The 18,768-nt window shown below is 41.9% G+C and overlaps 1 protein-coding gene and 1 long non-coding RNA gene across 4 annotated transcripts in view; one reads left to right on the plus strand and one right to left on the minus strand.

Moving 5' to 3' along the window:
- Positions 1-1,046, minus strand: part of Uhmk1 (U2AF homology motif kinase 1) — a 19,777-nt gene extending 18,731 nt beyond the window's left edge. Inside the window, exon 1 of one of the 3 annotated variants that reach the window (XM_039090336.2) lies at positions 8-1,046. In XM_039090336.2, the coding sequence (XP_038946264.1) occupies position 8 (1 nt within the window). In that variant the 5' untranslated portion in view covers positions 9-1,046. The remainder of the gene's footprint in view (positions 1-7) is intronic. The other 2 variants (NM_017293.2, XM_063272023.1) reach the window with 2 other exon arrangements.
- On the plus strand, positions 996-11,881 carry LOC130014439 (uncharacterized). Its single transcript, NR_185294.1, has 4 exons — positions 996-1,122; positions 4,264-4,454; positions 10,114-10,478; positions 11,227-11,881. It is a non-coding gene; the product is annotated as an uncharacterized LOC130014439 (long non-coding RNA).
- Positions 11,882-18,768: the final 6,887 nt, after the last annotated feature.

Consider the following 18,768-nt stretch of genomic DNA (forward strand, 5'->3'; position numbering starts at 1 on the left):
GTCTTACTGAAGCAAATGTACTGCTCCTAAATATCACACTTCCAGAACTTCCACGTAATACCGGGTTCCCTCTCCCAAATTCACACGAAATATGTATCTTGTGAGTTGTTAGTAGTATGTCATTAGATGACAATGATGCCATCGCCCTAGGAATATTTTCCATTTGGAAAAGATGCAGAATTTTCCACTCAAGACATAACAACCTAGCAGACTCATGCCTTTCACTGCAGAGACATTTCTAACTCCCGGACGAAACATAAGCAAACCGTACTTGACTAAGCATTTGCTACGTAACAATCACCTCCACCGTATACCTCAGACAACTGCGGAGTAAAAGCAGGTTGAAAAGCGATCTGCATAGCCTGATAACTAGCGAGGCCCGATCCTCTCCTCCCACCTAAAGGACCAAAGACCCGGGGCCAGGAAGAGAACGCTTATGCTTGGACAGGGTCTTGGGGAGGAGATGAGGGGCAGCCACTATTACCGATGTTCCTGTGACCCTGCAACTGCTCCAGCGCTGCCCTCTCTTTTCGGAAACCATACTCCGCAGCCGAGGCGGCAGCCCCGGTGGTTCCCGGAGGCAGGAACTGCTTGAGGGCGCCGGGGGGCGAGCCTGGAGTGCCGCAGCAGCGCACCCGGTACACCGAGGCCGAGGAGCCGCTGCCTAGGCGGCTCTGTACCTGCCACAGCCGCCCGAAGGCCTCCAGGAAGCGCGGCGGCTCGGCGCCCCACGCGCAGCCGGACCCGGCCATGGTGCGGGCTGGGGCGAGGACACGCGAGCCGACACGATGCGCCAGGCAGGCCCGCGGCGCCCGCCGTCACATCCCCGCCCGGACCCGCGGCTCCGCAGGGAGGGGCCTGCAGCGCCCGCACCGACTCCCGGGACCTCAGGCTGCCATGACACCGGAAGCGGGAGTGCTCAGACCAGCGGCCGGAAGTGGGAGAAAGCCAATCCCACAGGCTGAAGGGGGAGGAGCAAATTGGGGCGGGACCTCCAGGGGGAAATTTTTGTTTAGCTAAGGACTAAGAAATATTAAACTTAATTATTAGATATGGGAGTGTAGCACAGTAAGTGCTTGTCTTACATGCGCAAGGAAGGCCCTGGATCCAGCAACACATACGGTGATTATTGTTTGTTGTTGTTTTATTTATCTTATTTTTAAAAGATTTATTATATTTGTATTCATATGTTTAAGTCAGAAGAAGGATAATAGCCTCTGGTGCTGAAGTTAGAGGAGATTGTGAGCTGCCGGGTTTAGATGATGGGAACCAAAGTCCTCTCAAGGGGAAGACACTTAGCCACTGAACTGTCTCTTCAGCAGCTATCTTATTTTTTATTACCTATTGTTACAAGCCCAAAGCTTTCACGTCTTCCTGATATCCATCATTACTCCTCCCTTTCTAATATAACCCTGACCTTCTTTGGGACAGTGATAAACACAGAAGAAATACCTGATCTCTCTTTGAGGTGGTTGCAACCACTCCTACAGGTCTAGTCGATGAGACCTTCCTGCATAACTGACAAGGATGTGTTGGAAAATCTTGCTTGACTCACATAGATGCCGTGTTTTCTTTTCTGTTACTTTCTATCTCTTGCTTAAAAAAAAAATAAGTATAAAGCTAAAGACAGATTAGTCGGGGGCTGGAGAGATGGCTCAGCAGTTAAGAGCACTGGCTGCTCTTCAGGTCGGGGTTCAATTCCCAGCATCCACATGGTAGCTCACAAGTGTCTATAACTCAAGTTCCAGAGGATCTGACATTCTTACACAAACATGCAGGCAAAATATCAGTGTACATAGAAATAAGTAAATCTTACAAAACAAAAACAAAAAAATTAAATAAAGACAGATTAGTCACCTTATGTCCACGAAGCAACTGACAGAATAAAACCCAGATACAAATATTGGAATATAGACCTGTTGGATCAAAAAATCCAAAGTACATTGTCTTGGATATAGAAACATTCCTTTCTCCAATCAATAACACAGGGTTCTGCCAATTTCGATGGGGCTTTTATCGTTGTGATCTATGTGTTTGTTTTGCCTTTCAGCATTTCATAGTTTTCAGAATGGGGAAAGAAACCAAAGAAGCACAACTCTGATTCTGCTGAAGATTAGACCCATAATCATACTCAGTTTCCTAGTCTTACCACATTAGCTAGTGCTTAGCTAGCCATTTGACCCTAGTTAGCCCCAGACAAGCTGGAAAATCCATGTAAAATTTGATTACTTATGGAAGATGAGGGAACAGTTGTTTAGGGACAAAAACAAGTCTACCTCACTCATGACCCAGCAGAAATGCAGACGGCTTCTGGGTCCTTGACCGCTTGGTAGAAATCCACTGTGCTTCCTGGAACTGTCCTCCAGATGTCTTGCTGTGGGTGCAGGGAGGCAAGGAACCTATTTGATTTAAACATCTTAATGTTTTAAAAACAGAACAGAGTTTTTATGCAGATAAATATGCACAGTGTAGCATTCACCACATTATTCATGTTTAAGTCTGTAGGTGAGTACTGTAAAGTGCATTGACCTTGTGCAAACATTATCAACAAACCTCTGTAGAACATGTCCCATCCACCTTGCAGAAATGAATCCCTCTGCCCATTAAACAAGCCACCAACCCCTTTTTCCTTCAGCCCCTGACAATCTACCATTTCATTTTGGTTCTTATAGTCATAGGCCTTTTTAAGTCTACTTGTTATCCTGTGTCAACACAAGTGGTCATACAAATCACCATCCACATACCAACCACTCAGATTCACACAGATAACCTCTTGATGACTGAATACAAATGGCAACCCATAACCCAAGAATCACTACGTGACCAAATGATGTGAGATGAAGAGGGAGTGGGCCTTGACCTTGGCCTCCACCGTGTTCCAATTTCAGAAGGAAGTAGCCAGAATGGAAGTTGGCAACTGTGAATCACTAGGGCCCCATCTCCTTCTACTAGCTTTGCTATGGAGTCTTTTATTTAAGCAAGCAGTGTGTAATTTTATTTAGGCAAACAGTATGGAATGTTAGATCACAGAAGCTAATTTGGTAAAGGGATTAGCCATGGCTTAGATCCTATCTTGTACACAAACACAGACACACACACACACAGCTGCTAAATTCTTAGCATGTAGAAAGCTAAAGATGAGGTGATACTATTGAACTAACTTTCCGAACTATGAATTTATATCTTTCACTAATGTGTTAAACTCAGAGATTCCCTCCCCTATAAATGTAAGTTCAAATCTAGAGTGCCTATGTAAAGAACCAGGCGTGGGAGGCATGCCTGTAACCTCAGTGCTTGCAGTAGGACCTGCAGGGACAGGAAGACAGCAAGGTGGCTGGATGCCCACCTGTCACCCTCCTTTGGCTTCTGCACATACGTCACAGAATGAACAATTTTGCTGAAACTTAGCAGTCAGAGCTTCTAAAAACAATTTTTTAATCACACACACACACACACACACACACACACACACACACACACACGCAAAACAACAGCCCTGGAACAAGAGATGGCAGTGTTTGTTAGAGATAACTTGGGACTACATGACTGTTTCATGAGACCAATCTCACAGGTTAAAAGCATAGTGGTGGCATTCAAATCAAGGTGGACTTGAGAGTAACACTTTAGCTTCATTATCACTTGAAGGGGAAAAAAAAATCAAGTCTATCCTAATAAACCCTGCAGAGGAGCTTCCAAAAATAGTCCAAGAAAAGGCTCAGAAACAGAAGAGGGAAAGGTTTTCCCCTGTTCTCCACCTTAGTTTCTTGCTACTGCATAACCCACAGCCCTCTGGCTCTGGTCCACACTGACTGAGCCCAGCTCTGGGGTGCCCGGCACACGCTCAGCGTCTCCTGACAAGATCAAATAGAAGAGATGGCGCACCATCACAGGTCCCAACAAGAAAGACAGGTTTGAGCCTCCTCAATCTGAACTCCCCCAGCATCTGAGGGTGGACTGTCACCATTACAAATAATCTGAACTCCTGATATACTTATTCTGTGACGGGAACATGGTATTTCTCTTGGTCTCCATGACAACCCATTAGTGTTTTACAGTTGGAGAAATGGATACTGAGTTGGAAGTCATTTGTCTAATGCCATGTGCCTGATGAAAAAGTCAAACACTTAAGATTAAAAGCTGAGAAGTCCAACTCTGGAGCCTATATTCTTGCCTAAGCTTTTGAATATAAATAATATTTTACCTAACGCTTTTTGGTTTCTCGGGGGCAAGTCCTAACAACTGAAACTTTTTGCTACTTACTAGTGCTTCTACTGGGAGTTGGAGAAGAACGCATCAAGATTGAGAAGTCATTTCTCTTGCCACCGCATAGACAGATGGTCGAAAGTTTTAAAAAAGAATAAGATTCCTCATAAGGTTCCTCATTCTGCTTTGCCGCATTTTAAAGGACTGAAAAAATACAGCTCTGCTCTTCTTTATGAGTGTTGCTACGTGGGGTGAGTAGAATACAAGATTTTTATTAGTGCATATCAAATTATTGTCCTTAAGAAGATCAATCATTACTCTCTACATTACAGTCTGCTCTGGCACAGTCAAAAGAAAACATTGCCAAACGTCTCTCCGTACTTAGCCCTCCCCCATGAAACAAACACATCAGAAAAGATTGATACTAAAGCATACTCAGTACCAAACAGGCCGGGGTGCTACATGACTAATTGACCCAACACTAGGGGTTTTCCTTGTTTAATGGACCATCCTTCTCCTGTTTATTAACACATCAGCCAGAAGGTGGAGACAAGAACAGGGAGGTTAAGAAGTCTACATTGCTCAAAAAGTACCTTGTGGGAAGTGGCTGTCCTAAGTCTGAGGGAAAGACTGGAAGGAAAGAGAACTACTGAAATGAATGTCCTGCTGTGTTTTCCTTGTCCTGGTTCCTCTGCCTCTTCCTCTCCTTAACTTGCCTTCTCCAAATCCTTCCCATGGTGCATCTGGTAGTATCCTAGTTAGGGTTACTGTTGTAGTGATGAAACACCATGAATGCAGAAACTTGGGGAACGTGCTGAATAGTTTGTCAGCTTGAAGCAAACCAATCTGAGAGGAGGGAACTTTGATTAAGAAAATGTCTCCATATGACTGGGCTCTAGGCGGGCCTTTAGGGCATTTTCTTAATTAGTGATTGATAGAGGGCTCATTCCATTGTGGGTGGTGCCGTCCCTGGACTAGTAGTCCTGAGTTGTTTTAGAAGGCAGAGTGAGCAAGCCACGAGGACCAAACCAGTAAGCAGCATTCCTTCATGGCTCTATCAGCTCTTGCCTCCAGGTTTCTACTCAGCTTAACATCCAGTCCTGACTTTCTCTGCTGATGAACTGTGGTGTGCTAGTGTAAACCGAATAAGCCCTTTCCTCCCCAACTTGCCTTTAGTCACGGTGTTTCATCACAGCAATAGTAACTTCTAAGAAGACAAGGAGGAAAGCATTTATTTGGCTTACACTTCTGTACCACTGTTCATCATCAAGAGCAATAAGGACAGGAAATCAAGCAGGGAAGGAACCTGCAGGCAGGAACTGATGTAGTAGCCACAGAGGAGTGCTACTGACTGGCTTGTACCTCTCAATTGTGGCTCCCTCCTCTGATTACTCCCTCTCTGTCAAGTTGACATAGAACTAGCCAACACAACTAATGTTGGCTTTACAAGAGAAATTTCCATTTTTTTGGATTAGGGTGGTAGCTTGAAAGAAAATGCCACCAAAGGCTGACAGGGGGCAGCACTATTAGGAGTTGTAGCCTTGTTGGAGGAAGTGTAGCCTTGTTCAGGAAATGTGTCTTAATCACTTACTGCTGCCTGCCAATCTGGTTGTAGAACTAACTATCAGCTGCTTCTTTGGCATCATGTCTGCCTATACACTACCATGCTTCTTACCATGACAATAATGGACTAAAACTCTAAGTGTAAGCCAGCCCCAAGGAAATGTTTTCCTTTCTGAGGTGCTGGGGTCATGGTGTCTCTTCACAGCAATGGAAACCCTAACTAAGACAGAAGTTGGTGCCAGGGGCTAGGGGACTGCTGGGATTGGCATGATCGTGCTTTTGTTTGGAGGGATGTGAACTTGGAGACTTTGGATTAGAAAAGCCATTAAGTGGGGCTTGATGGATCATCCTATTAGGAACGTGGACGACACTGGCACTGAGGGTGATTCGAACTGCGGGGGAGTGGAATGGAGCTAAATTCTGCATTCAAGGAGATAAATAGACTAAAGAAAATGGAGCTAAATTCTGCATTCAAGGAGATAAACAGACTAAAGAAAAGTCTGACCTTAAATGGAATAAAGGGAGTGGCGACCTCAAGGCAAGATCCCACCCAGCTAAATTTACAACTTGTGAAGAAAGATTAAATGAAAGCTCAGAGTCAGGTGTTCAGACACACACCTTTCACCCCAGGATTCCATAGACAGAGGCAGGTGGAGCTCTGTGTTCAAGGAAAGCTCAGAGTCAGGTGTTCAGACATACACCTTTAATCCCAGGATTCCATAGACAGAGGCAGGTGGAGCTCTGTGTTCAAGGCCAGCCTGGTCTACAGAGTGAGTTCCAGGACAGACAAGCATAGGCAGCGGTGAAAACTAACAGAAAACGAAGGAAGATATAATTGGGTGCAATGTTCCAGCCCCAGCAAGCAGAGGAACTTGTCAGGGTAAGGTATGCCATTCTGGCATTAGAGTCAGTGATAGGAAAAGGGGGGAATATTTCTCTGAGACTAAGGAAAGTCACAGAGGCCAAGCCTGTATGTAGAGAGGCTATTGTGTGAAGCAATTAAAGTAAAGCTGGATTGCCTTGGAGAGCCCAAAATGTTAAAGATGCCAGAGCCACGGGATACCAACCTTGGAGAGCTGCTAAAAGGGAATGGAACCAGCCCAAGAGAAAAAAGTGTGTTGCAGTCAAACAAGCTGAAAGGAGTTAGAAAGGTCTGAAGAGTGCTTTGACTTTAGAAGCAAAAATGCAGAGTTTAGAGTTTACCTATCTGGTTTTTGATCTTTCTTTGGTCAAGTGTTTTCTCACTATGGTTGATTTTCATTCTTTTGGAATAGTAATGTACATCCTGTGCCATTATATAAGGAAGCAAATGGTCTGCTTTTTGATTTTGTTTGTATAGGGGATTTCAGTTAGATTGCATGAATCTCAAGAGACTTGGAATTTTTTATACAGTTGAGATTAACATAGACTAAGGGGACTTTAAAATTGGACTAAATATATTTTGCATTTATGGCTACAAGCCTATTGGGGTCAGAGATGTGGTGATTTGAAAGAAATGACTCCTATAGGCTCATAGGGAGGTGTACTATTAGGAGGTGTGGCCTTGTTGGAGTGTTTCTCTAGTAACTTCCTGCTGCCTGCCTATCCAGTGGTAGAACTCTCAGCTCTTTTTCCAGCACCATGCCTGCCTGCATGCCACCATGTTTCCCACCATGAGAATAATGGATTAAACCTCCAAGCAGTATCCCAGCCCCAGTTAAATGTTTTCTTTTATGAGAATTGCTGTGTTCATGGTATCTCTTTCTATCAGTAAAGTCCTATGACAATTAGTATCTTTAAATACAATAAATATGTAAGAATTTCCCTTTTCCTGTAAGAGATTATGTTTCTACAACTAAGGAAATGAATTAAAGGTGTCTTTTGATTGGTTGTTTTTTATTTTAAAAAGTCTTTTAAATCATACAAGAAACAATCAGGGTCCAAGATTCAGGATCAAAAAAAAAAAAAAAAAAAAGGGGGCTGGGGATTTAGCTCAGTGGTAGAGCGCTTACCTAGGAAGCGCAAGGTCCTGGGTTCGGTCCCCAGCTCCGAAAAAAAAAAAAAAAAAAAAAAACAGACAAAGAAAGAACTATAGACTTCCCTGCTTTAGTGAGAGCTTTGATCTCAGGCCTCTGTGGTGAGCCTGGGTCATCCCTGTAGATGTTACAGATGACTCTGCTTGGTCTGGGAGAAAGAAATGGCCTAATCGGAACTGACACATTATGAATTATGGTTACTACCACATTAGTAATCTTTATTTTAATCCTGGTAGTCAAGATGGCTTCTTATGCCTTCCTAAGGAAAAGGGCTTTAGAGAGACAAGAAAAAGAGAAACTCAAAAAATAGAAGCAAACCATAGAAGAGCAACTTGAAAAGTTTATAAATAAGAATGAAGACGATACTAAGATGATAGAGATAAAAAGAAAAAAGGAAAATGATGAAAGTTGGAGATAATTTTTTTAAGAAGAAAAATTATAAAAAAATTTATAAATAAAATTGAGGAAGATACTCAGAGACAGAGGAAGGAAGCCCAGAGTCTATAGCATCACCTTCTAATAAGACTTCGAAAGGCAGTCTATTATCTGTCTGCTAAAAAAAAAATTATTTTTCCAGCCTTGATAAAGGGATTAGAAGGAGATAAAAAATAAGATCCATGGGGTTATAAAGGAGTCAAATGGCTACCTATAGAGACACAAGATTTCAAAGAATTTAAGGAAGTAGAAATGACCTATTGAAAAGCTCTCAGGGAGAACTTTCCCTCGGGATGGAGACCCTCCAACTCTAAAGACCAGACCGAGACACCACAGGATGCAATCAGCAAGAGGATTTGGTTTATTGTCGGGATACACAGGCACAGGCACCTGCGGGCGCTTCAGTCACTCGGGGGACTGGCGCGCCCCACGGAACCAAGGATGGGCTTTTTATAGGATTTTGGGGAGCAGAAGCAAGCATACAGAAGCAGATGCATGGTTACAGGGATATAATTGGTGGATTCTAATATGGCAAGGGTTTAGCCCGGGGGCAAGTTTCCTAGCTACCTTCCTGAAACATAACGGCTGACTCGGCCCCCCAAGGGTTCAGCCCGGGGGCAAGTTTCTTAGCTACCTTCTTGGAACATAACGACTGACTCGGCCCCCCCACCAGGGTGTGGGACCTCTCCCGGGGCTTTTTTTCATTGTCAGGTGCTCAACCGAAGTCGTCCTGTTGCCAGGCCTTCAACCAAACACATCCTGCTTGGCAGCCGCTGTGTACTCAGTGTTCTAACCTTTCCCTGAACCAGTCATCTTAAGTACAGCCTTGCAAAATGGCGTTACTGCTGTTAAGCTGGGGTCTTTCACTATGGTTATATTCACCTTATGTCAAACAGATACTTAATAACTGGACAAAACAAATAGTTTGACTCCCAAGAGATTGGAGATAACAGAGCCATCATGGAAGTCCTTAATTACAGTGGCTAACATGGTGGAAAGATGAGGCTTCAATCATGGAGCAGCAAAATAGGATTATCAAGGATCACTTACTGGGTGGAAGGTCCCTCTTCTGAACTGAAAGTACAGATTGCCCTTGATCATGCTGCCCTAGAACAATGTCATACATACCCTTAAAAACTTTGGACGGGGATAAATGACAGGGGCAATCTGATTCATTTACAAAGATAGCCCAAGGGTCAAATGAACCTTTCACTGACTTTTTTTTTTTTTTCACAAAAATTAACTACAATTCTAAATAGAGCAATATCAGATCCAACTGGTAGAAAAATTTTAATAGAATCTTTAGCTTTCGAAAATGCTAATGATAAAGGCAAAATGTCCATTAGCTCTTTAAGGACCAGATCTTCACCTTGTTATGAGTGGATTAAAACTACCGTGGGTTTAGAATCTAATGCTCACAATCTAGTTGTGGTTGGACAATTACAAGAGCTATAAAAACTCAAAATGCCCATTTCCATGGCTATGAAACATCCAGTCATTCCCCAAAGAGCTGAAGGTGAACAGTTTCTAAGGATAAACTCTATAATAATAATTCAGGGAAAAGGTTTGCTATGAAATTTAGAAAATGTGGAAGGTATGAACATGAGGCTCACGAATTGCTGATCCTCCCACATGGCAACAGCTCTGAGACTGGCTGAGACATTAAAATAGCTCCAGTCAAAACTTCAGCCATGCATAGCTAGTAAACCTTGTTGAATATACAATCCTCATGCTATCCTTTCAAATGGCATAGATAGAAATTTATATTGCAGTTTGTTTATACAATCTAACTTAAAACGAAAGACAGTTTGCCTTACCTGCTTGAACAGAGAGTAGACAATCATCTTTAACTGAACTGTGCACACTTCACATTCCTGTGAGAGTTATATGTTAACAGATGACCACTGAAGTCAATACAGTCCTGGTGAGAGTCACCCTTGGGGATGCTGAGACGCGAAGATATATTTATGCCAGTACCCTGCTTGATCCTGCCTACGACCACCTCAGTTATGTTTCATCAAAAACCTGCATCCAAGACAATTTCTAAATGGCTAGCTAGATTGTCCAGCACTACAGACTATTCCGGTCAGGACTTCACTTAAGCCCAGAACTTTCTCAGCATGCAGAGACTGGACAGGAAGTGCTATGGCTAACTTTCTTGAGACTGACCAACATCCCGATTTGAGGGTGGGGCAAAATAAAAATGATGCTCCAAGTCAGCAGGAAGCAGTTTTAAGAGAGTGATACCCCCATTTCCAAAAGGTAGGATGGATTTTTTTGTTGTTCTTGTTCATAGAATGATGGCTGTTTCTTGTTGTTAAGGGGGGGGGGGTTGTGTTTGCAAATTGTTAATGGTCTTGATCAGGGAGAAACAAAATACGGTAGGTTAGATTCAGGGATTTCTCTTTCTTTTTATTTCCTCTATCCTTCTTTCTCTCCTATCTAATGTTAGGGGGAAAGGGGGAAACAAGAGATTAAAAGTAAAGGGGGAACATAATGTGGGAATTATAGGATAAAAGGGTAGATTTTTGAATCTAGTTTTAGACCGGAAACATCAATAAGACAAACACAAATAGTTTTACATTGGTTAGGACTTTGTATATATATGTTGTAACATATATATATATATATATATATATATATATATATATATATATGTTGTAAAAAAATATAGTCCTAATTTGTATCAATGAATTGAATATATATATATTTCAATTCTTGTTTAAGGTATCATACCTAGATAATTCTTAAAAGTGAAATGTAAAGTTCTAGTCCTTTTAAAAAGCTGCTATTACAAACTGTATAGAAGAATTAAGAAACACAAGTTAATAGTCAGACAATCTCATAGTCATACTAGATACTAGTATAGTTAAGTATGTTTCCAAGGTTGAGCAGATAGTAAATAGCTAAAATTAAGCAGCATTTGTTCAGATATCCTATAGATAGATAGTCTTCAAAAACCTCAGAGATCTATAGAATATGGCATTTAAAGATGTTTTATTATTAAAAGGCTTTTTTGGCAGTGCGACAAGTCAGCTCCTGGCAGCACCCCCATTCTACTTCAAGAAGATGATGACCATAGAAGAACCTAGCCAGCGGACAAAAAAACTGCCCTTGCTTCAACTGCGCACAGAACGCTGTCCAAAATGACAAAGAGCGTGCAGCGAAGGTGACCGCTGAGCTTTGCCAAGACAAAGTAAGCAATTCTTCATCATTCCTGCTCCACAGAAAAGTCTGTCAGACATTCTTGGCCAGAAGACTAAAGATAGATGCTCCAATGTTATAGAGAATATTTGGGGGGACTGTCTAGGCAGCCTGTGGGAAAACTCTGCTAATTAAGGTCGAACTCCACCATGACTGGATAGCCTCTGAGCTCAGCACAAAATGGAAGATTCTCTTCTTTAGCAGGTTTTCTCCTCCTTTAACCTTGTCCAGGGGACTCTAAGCCCGACACTGGCCTCTACCAGAGGAATGTCACATAGCCTTAATTAAGGATCAATTCTCTTCCACCTGACAAAGCTTGTTCAGCTAGCAACTGAGATTCCTGAAAATGCCTCTCCATGCTAATGAGGTATGCCAGGTACCCTAAGTCCCCAGCCAATGACCTACACCCATCCCAAAATTCAAACCTTTATTCACCCGAAATAAAGTTGATCTCCTGCTGACAAACAGTCCTGGTGTGGTCATTCACTGTACTCACGGGGCTTCCAAACCCCCATCCTCATTTGCCATTTACGTTCCCACTGCCCCTGTGGACTGTATTGGTCAACGGTCCACGAGAGTGGGGAGACCCACAAAGCCAACTATCCCTGTCATTTCTACAGTTTTGGAAGCTGCTTGCCTGAACTTCCTGCCCATTTGGGTAATATTTATCCCTTCTCAAGTTTCAGATGGAGTTGGAGACTGGAGAGTCATAGTCTCACAATAAGCTGAAGTTGTTTAGATTTTAAGAAAAAGTTCTTAAGTCTAAGAAGATGTTTTAGGTTGGTGATGCATGTGATGATAGAACTTGATTTAGCTACAGAAGTCTGAACTCACCAAGACAGGAAAGCTAGAGGAATATCTTCTCCACGTTGGTCGAATACATAGGGACTGGACATTGTGAACATAAATCTTACCTGATCGTTTTCAGAATTATTATCATTGTATATCATTTACTATGGTAAGAGAGAGAACCTTTTATCAGAATAAAAGAAGGAATAGAGAGAGAATCTTTACATACTCTGTGGAACATCGCCTGCCAAGAAAAAGCCTACAGCCAATGAGCAGATGCAGGATTAGCAGGTGACAACAGGCAGAGAGAGAAGGAGCCTGGAAAACAGTCAGGTGAGGGAGATTTGCCCCAAGTGCGTGAAATGGTTGTATAGACCTGAGGAGAGGTGACCAACCAGGTGGCAGGGCTTAAAATAGGTAATGAAGTTTGACCTCGTTGGGGAACAAGCCAAAGGTTTTGGCGTACGCATTTATTCATGAAATATTAAGGCTCAGATTTATTATTTCAGGAACATATTCCTGAATGGAAAAGTTCACAGGTACAGCATTCCTTTGGACCAGGGATATGGGTGAATGGTAAAATTTGTGATCAGCATGTGCGTATTCTTGGGTTCAATGACACCAAAAGACATAAACAAATAACTTATTTTTAAAAAAAAAACATATATGGCTTTGTTAAAGCCCATCTTCGGGTTTTTCAACTTCCTCCTCATGATTGTCATACCCTTTCCATATGCATGTTACTTGAGTTTTCTGTTGTTTCTGTTGTTGAAGTCCAGCCCTAATCTGTGGTGATCTGACAGGATGCTAGGGATTATTTCAATCTTCTTGTATCTATTGAGGCTTACTTTGTGCCTCAATATGTGGTCAGTTTTGGAGAAGATTCTATGAGGTGCTGAGAAGAATGTATATTCTTTTGTTTGGGAGTGAAATGTTCAATAGATATCTGTTAAGTCCATCTGTTAATCTCATTGTTTGTCTATTTAGTTTATATTTCAATGACTTGTCCATTAGTGATAGTGAGGTAGTGAAGTCCCCCTGCTATTATTGTGTGGTGCTCAATGTATGACTTGGACTTTAGTAAAGTTTCTTTTACAAATGTAGGTGCATACATGTTCAGAATTGAGGTGTCATCTTGGTGGACTTTTCCTTTGATAAGTATGAAGTGTACTTCCCCATCTCTTTTTGATAACTTTTGGTTGAAAGTCTATTTTATTCTATATTTGAATGGTTACTCCAGCTTGTTGTTTGGGTCCATTTGCCTGGAAAACCTTTTCCCAGCTTTTTACTCTGAGGTACTATTGTTTGTTGCTGAGGTATGTTTCTTTTAAGAATTATGGATCAACTTTACATATCCAGTCCATTAGTCTGCATTGTTTTACTGGTAAAATGAATCCCTTAATGTTTAGGGATATTAATGACCAGTGTTAGTTCCCGTTATCTTCATGTTGGAGGTAGTAGTATAGTTTGTGTGTGATACTCTTCTTTTGGTTTTATTTTTTTTTTGTTTTTTTTTTTGGGAGGGGGGGAGCTGGGGACCGAACCCAGGGCCTTGCGCTTCCTAGGCAAGCACTCTACCACTGAGCTAAATCCCCAACCCCTGGTTTTATTGAGAGATAAGTAATTTCTTATGTTTTCTTGGGTGTAGCTAACATTCTTGTGTTGTTTTCCTTCTAGTATCCTCTATAGGGCTGTATTAATTAGTAGAAAGAAATTGTTTAAACTTGGTTTCATATGAATCTATGATGGTTGAGAATTTTGTTGGGTATAGTAGTTTGGGCTGCATCCGTGGTCTCTTAGGATCTGCAAGATATCTGTCCAGAATCTTCTGGCTTTTAGAGTCTCTGTTGAAAAGCCAGGTGTAATTCTGATAGGTCTGCCTTTACATGTTACTTGCCCCCCCTTTTTTTTTCAGCGTTTAATATTCTTTCTTTGTTCCATGTATTTAGTGATCATTATGTGTGCAAAGATTTTTTTTATTGGTCCAATCTATTTGGTATTCTGTAAACTTCTTATATGTTTATAGCTGTCTTTCTTTAGGATAGAGATGTTTTCTTCTATGATTTTGTTGAATATGTTTTCTGGCCCTTCGTACTGGGAATCTTCATCCTCTTCTATTCTTGTTGTCTTTAGGTTTGGTCATTTCATAGTGTCCCATATTTCCTGGATGTTTTGAGTTAAGAAACTTTACATGTAAAAATTTTTTTTAACTGATGTATCAATTTCTTCTATGCCTGAGATTCTCTCTTCCTTCTCTTGTATTCTGTCAGTGATGATTGCCTCTGTAGGTTCTGTTCTCTTCCCTAGATTTTCTATCTCCCAAGTTGTCTCTACTTGTGTTTTCCTTGTTGCTTCTATGTCCATTTTTAGATTTTGCATTAGTTTATTCATTTCCTTCACCTGTTTGTCATATATTCTTGTATTTCTTTAAGGGACTCATGTGTTTCCTCTTTAAGGGCTTCTGCTTGTTTGATAGTGTTCTCCTGTATTTCTTTTTTTTTTTTTTAAAGATTTATTTTATTTATTATATATAAGTACACTGTAGCTGTCTTCAGATACACCAGAAGAGGGCATCGGATCTCTTTACAGATGGTTGTGAGCCACCATGTGGTTGCTGGGAATTGAACTCATGACCTCTGGAAGAACAGTCGGGTGTTCTTAACCACTGAGCCATCTCTCCAGCCCTCTCCTGTATTTCTTTAAGGGCATTATTCATAACTTCTTTAAGCCTATATATCACTGAAGGTGGAGGTGTGGCATAGAAGGAAGCTCCTTTTATATCTTAATTACTGCTCTTTTGGATATTTCCTTGGGGATGAGGAAAGATAGAAAGAGAGTTTATAGGGACCTGGGAAGGAAAGGGGCTGTTTACCTCTGCTGCCCTCCTTGAACTGTAGAACTCTGCTGAGGCTCAAGGGTTTCTGCTTCTCTCTGGGACAAAACACCAGTGAATTCCCCAAGGCCTTTGCTCTTGAGAAAACTTCCTGCAGTGCCTTTTGTGGTGGATTGCCCTATAGAGATGTTACCTTACAGTTTGTCTTTCCCATCTCTTCTGACTGGCTCAGCTAAGACAGATTGTTCACACAGTCATGTGAGCATTTCCATATGTGACATCAGATTGGTTATTTTTGCCCTTTTCAGTACTCTTGGTTGTTGATCCTGAGAGAACCAACTCTTCAGTCAGGCTCTTGTTTTGCTCTGTCCAAGAATGAACTGAATAGACGGCAAAAGGTAAACAAACGAAGAGTGAATCCAGATAGGACAAAAATTCAAGTGAGTAGGTAGAATGTCACCAGCAAGAACTGACAACTCTAATGGCATCCTGGAAAATTGAAATTGAACTCTGGGTCACATTGGGATGCAAAGCAGATATTCCTGCTCTGAGCTCTCAGTGGACCTCCTGAGAGCAACTGAGAACAGCCCTCTATAGGTCTGCAGAGGCAGGTCTCAGACAAGAATGGCAGAAGTGTGAAGTGTCAAGGGGCAGGGATGACTTCCTCTGCCTGCAGTGGAAACTGTTTCTTGGAAGAATCTGTGTCCACTGATTCTTCAAGGCAAGAACTATCTTCCCTCTTAAAAAATGATTGTTGACTCTGAAGATGTTTGTCTTCCTCTGAAATGTGTCTGTAGGCTGGTAACCTGGACATAGCTAGGAGATGTAAGAGAACTGGACACCTAAAAATGCTGTCCCAAATTCCTTCTGTAGGCTTAGGCAGGCTCTGATTGGTTGGGTATATTATACAAATGAGGCATAGAATGAGGAACCAGTCAGGATAGTTTATCAGTCTGGGTAAAGGAAAACTTGCCTGAACTGAGGATGGTTCTCAATCATTGCAACTGTTCTGTCAATTTACTCTCTTCCCTAGATGTTGCAATGGAAGTAGGGAAAATGTATGGAAAGAGAAGGTGGGAGGGTTGGGAAATCTTCTTTCTTGAGGCTGATGCCGATACTGATACCCATGGGTTTGAATTTTCCAGCCCCTGCTGACACGCTGAAGCATTAATCCATTCTGAAGCTCCAACCATCAGTGGAAGCTGCCCAGTTGCTGCCTCTTGCTCCACTTATCATAAGGGGTTGGGGGAGGTTGTTCCTACCTCTCATCAGTTCCAGAACCAGGAAATCTATCTGGAGACACATCTGGAGCTCTGTGGATGCCACTGCCTCTTCCATTGCCAGGAAGTCATTTTATGAGGAGGAATGCCCCCTTTAAAATCTGTGCTTCGAATCCCTTGTAGATGTGCTATAAAGGGACTAGAGTGGTCAGGAAATGACCCTTTTAAACGTGGTACCTCCATGTCCTTTCAGCAACCACATGCCTGGGATGCTGATTCAAGCCTATAATCCCAGCACTCAGGGACAACAGGAATATTGCAGAGAGATGTCAGGGCAGTACTGGCCCATGCCTTTAGGCAGAGGCAGGAAGATCTCTTAAGTTTGAGACCAACTTGATCTACAGAGTGAGTTCCAGGACATCAAGGGCTATATAGAGAAAGCCTATCTCAAAAAAAAAAAAAAGCCAAAAAACACAGAAACAACCAATCAAACAAAGAAAAACTCTGCAAAAAATCATACTGATAAGAGTAAATTTTAATTTTCATATATGACCTTGAAACAAAACCATTTTAAAAAGAAATTAAAAACGAAACTCAAAAATTCTCAGCAAGGAAACATCTATGGCAAGCTACCTGATTCATAATATAAAACAACGTAAAGCCCAATACCAAAGAAAACTCCCGGACACTTGTAATTCTGAATTTCTCTGCTAAAAAGATCTTCAGTTAAATAGAAGGTTGAATTAACAATCCTGCAAGACACTAGACAGCAACAAAAACACAAAGTTTCCATAACGAAATGTGGTAAAACCGTACTGAAAATATATTCTATTTCCTAAAAAGTTAAAAGTCACAAGTTGGTTAGGCACTCAGGTAATGCCTTCAGCATATGCAAGTATTTTCTGTGAGCTGAACAACACAATTCAGGTTACATCAGTGCTTCCTTTATTCATTGCAAAGTCCTTCATAATTGGTGACAGGAAAGGAACTGTAGCTCCTAATCCACTGGTCTGTCCAAGGCCACACTGTTTGCATATTACCATAGGCCCTACCTTTACCTGTCTCCCCAACGCTACTGAGACATGTTGAGTGGTCACGTAGGAGGCACGGTGAAAAGCACCCAAGGAGGGAACTTGAGGCTTGCTCGCAGCCCCATATGAGGAATCTTGCCATCATGCTTGTCGGAGACACACCTCATCTTTGTTGCAGCAGAAGAGTAAAACATCACCTTCTGAGCTTTTGCAGAGCAACTGAGAATAGTGTGAAGAGTTTGACAGAAGAATGAGAAGCTACAGAGGCAGTCAGCCTAGCAGAAGACAGCCTGACCAGAATGCTGTGGCAACTGTGGACAGGAAACCATATCTGCTCCATTAACACATGCGTTCTAGAACAGATCGCTGTGTGAAATGCCATCTGTGTAGTGTCATTTCGTGAGGATGAGGAAACAGATGAGTCTGCTTTGTCCCTTGTGAGTCAAATGAGATATCAAGTGGTGGGGAGGCGTCGGTTGTCCATGTGAAAGGAAAAAGAATGATATACGAAATAATGCCCCTTTATGCTCTGGGCCCTGTGCATAGGTTCAGTTATTTAACCAAAGGAAAAAATACTTTGCACTACAAAGTGGACCACAAGACAGAGCCAAGAGGTGTGGAGGAAGAAGGTGGGGTTAGAATACGTGTGCAATGGAAGCAGAAAGAAAGGGGAACAGAAGGATGATAAAGAATTTTAAAAATGTCATTTGACATTTCCATAAGTAAACCCAATACTTTGTATAATTATTTTTTAAAGCTAGTTTTTTTTAAAAGATTTATTCATTTATTATATATAAGTACACTGTAGCTGTCTTCAGACACACCAGAAGAGGGCATCGAATCTCTTTACAGATGGTTGTGAGCCACCATGTGGTTGCTGGGAACTGAACTCAGGACCTCTGGAAGAGTAGTCGGGTGCTCTTAACCGCTGAGCCATCTCTCCAGCCCTTAAAGCTAGTTTTGAAATCTAAAAATAAGATAAAATAAGAAAACATGGTTTTCAGCTAGAATTGGGGTTTCCATTCTGACTTGTCACAGATATAGCCAGTGAAAAATAGGGATGTTCTTAAAAGTAGAGGAAGACAGCATGATTGTCATGGATACGCAGTCCAGAGAAAGGAAGAGCAAGCATTTGAGTGACAGTAAAAGAAGTCAATCACTATGCCTTACTCTGAGGATAGACAACACAGCTGATGAGCTAGGGAATCTTGAAAGAGCCAGGAAATTGATAATGGTCTCAACTGACAGCTAACGGTTCAGCTATTATATCCTCTTAAGGTAACTACAAAGAAACTAGTTCAACTTACGACTATAGTGCACAGGAGGTGTGTGTGTGTGTGTGTGTGTGTGTGTGTGTGTGTGTGTGTGTGTATGTGTGTGTGTGTGTGTATTAGAAACAGGGTTTTCCTGTGCAGTGTTAGCTGTCCTAGAACTTGCTCTGTAGACCAGGCTGGCCTTGAAATTACAGACACCCA

Source organism: Rattus norvegicus, chromosome 13 (assembly GCF_036323735.1).
Source record: "Rattus norvegicus strain BN/NHsdMcwi chromosome 13, GRCr8, whole genome shotgun sequence".
NCBI classification, from domain to species: Eukaryota; Metazoa; Chordata; class Mammalia; order Rodentia; family Muridae; genus Rattus; species Rattus norvegicus.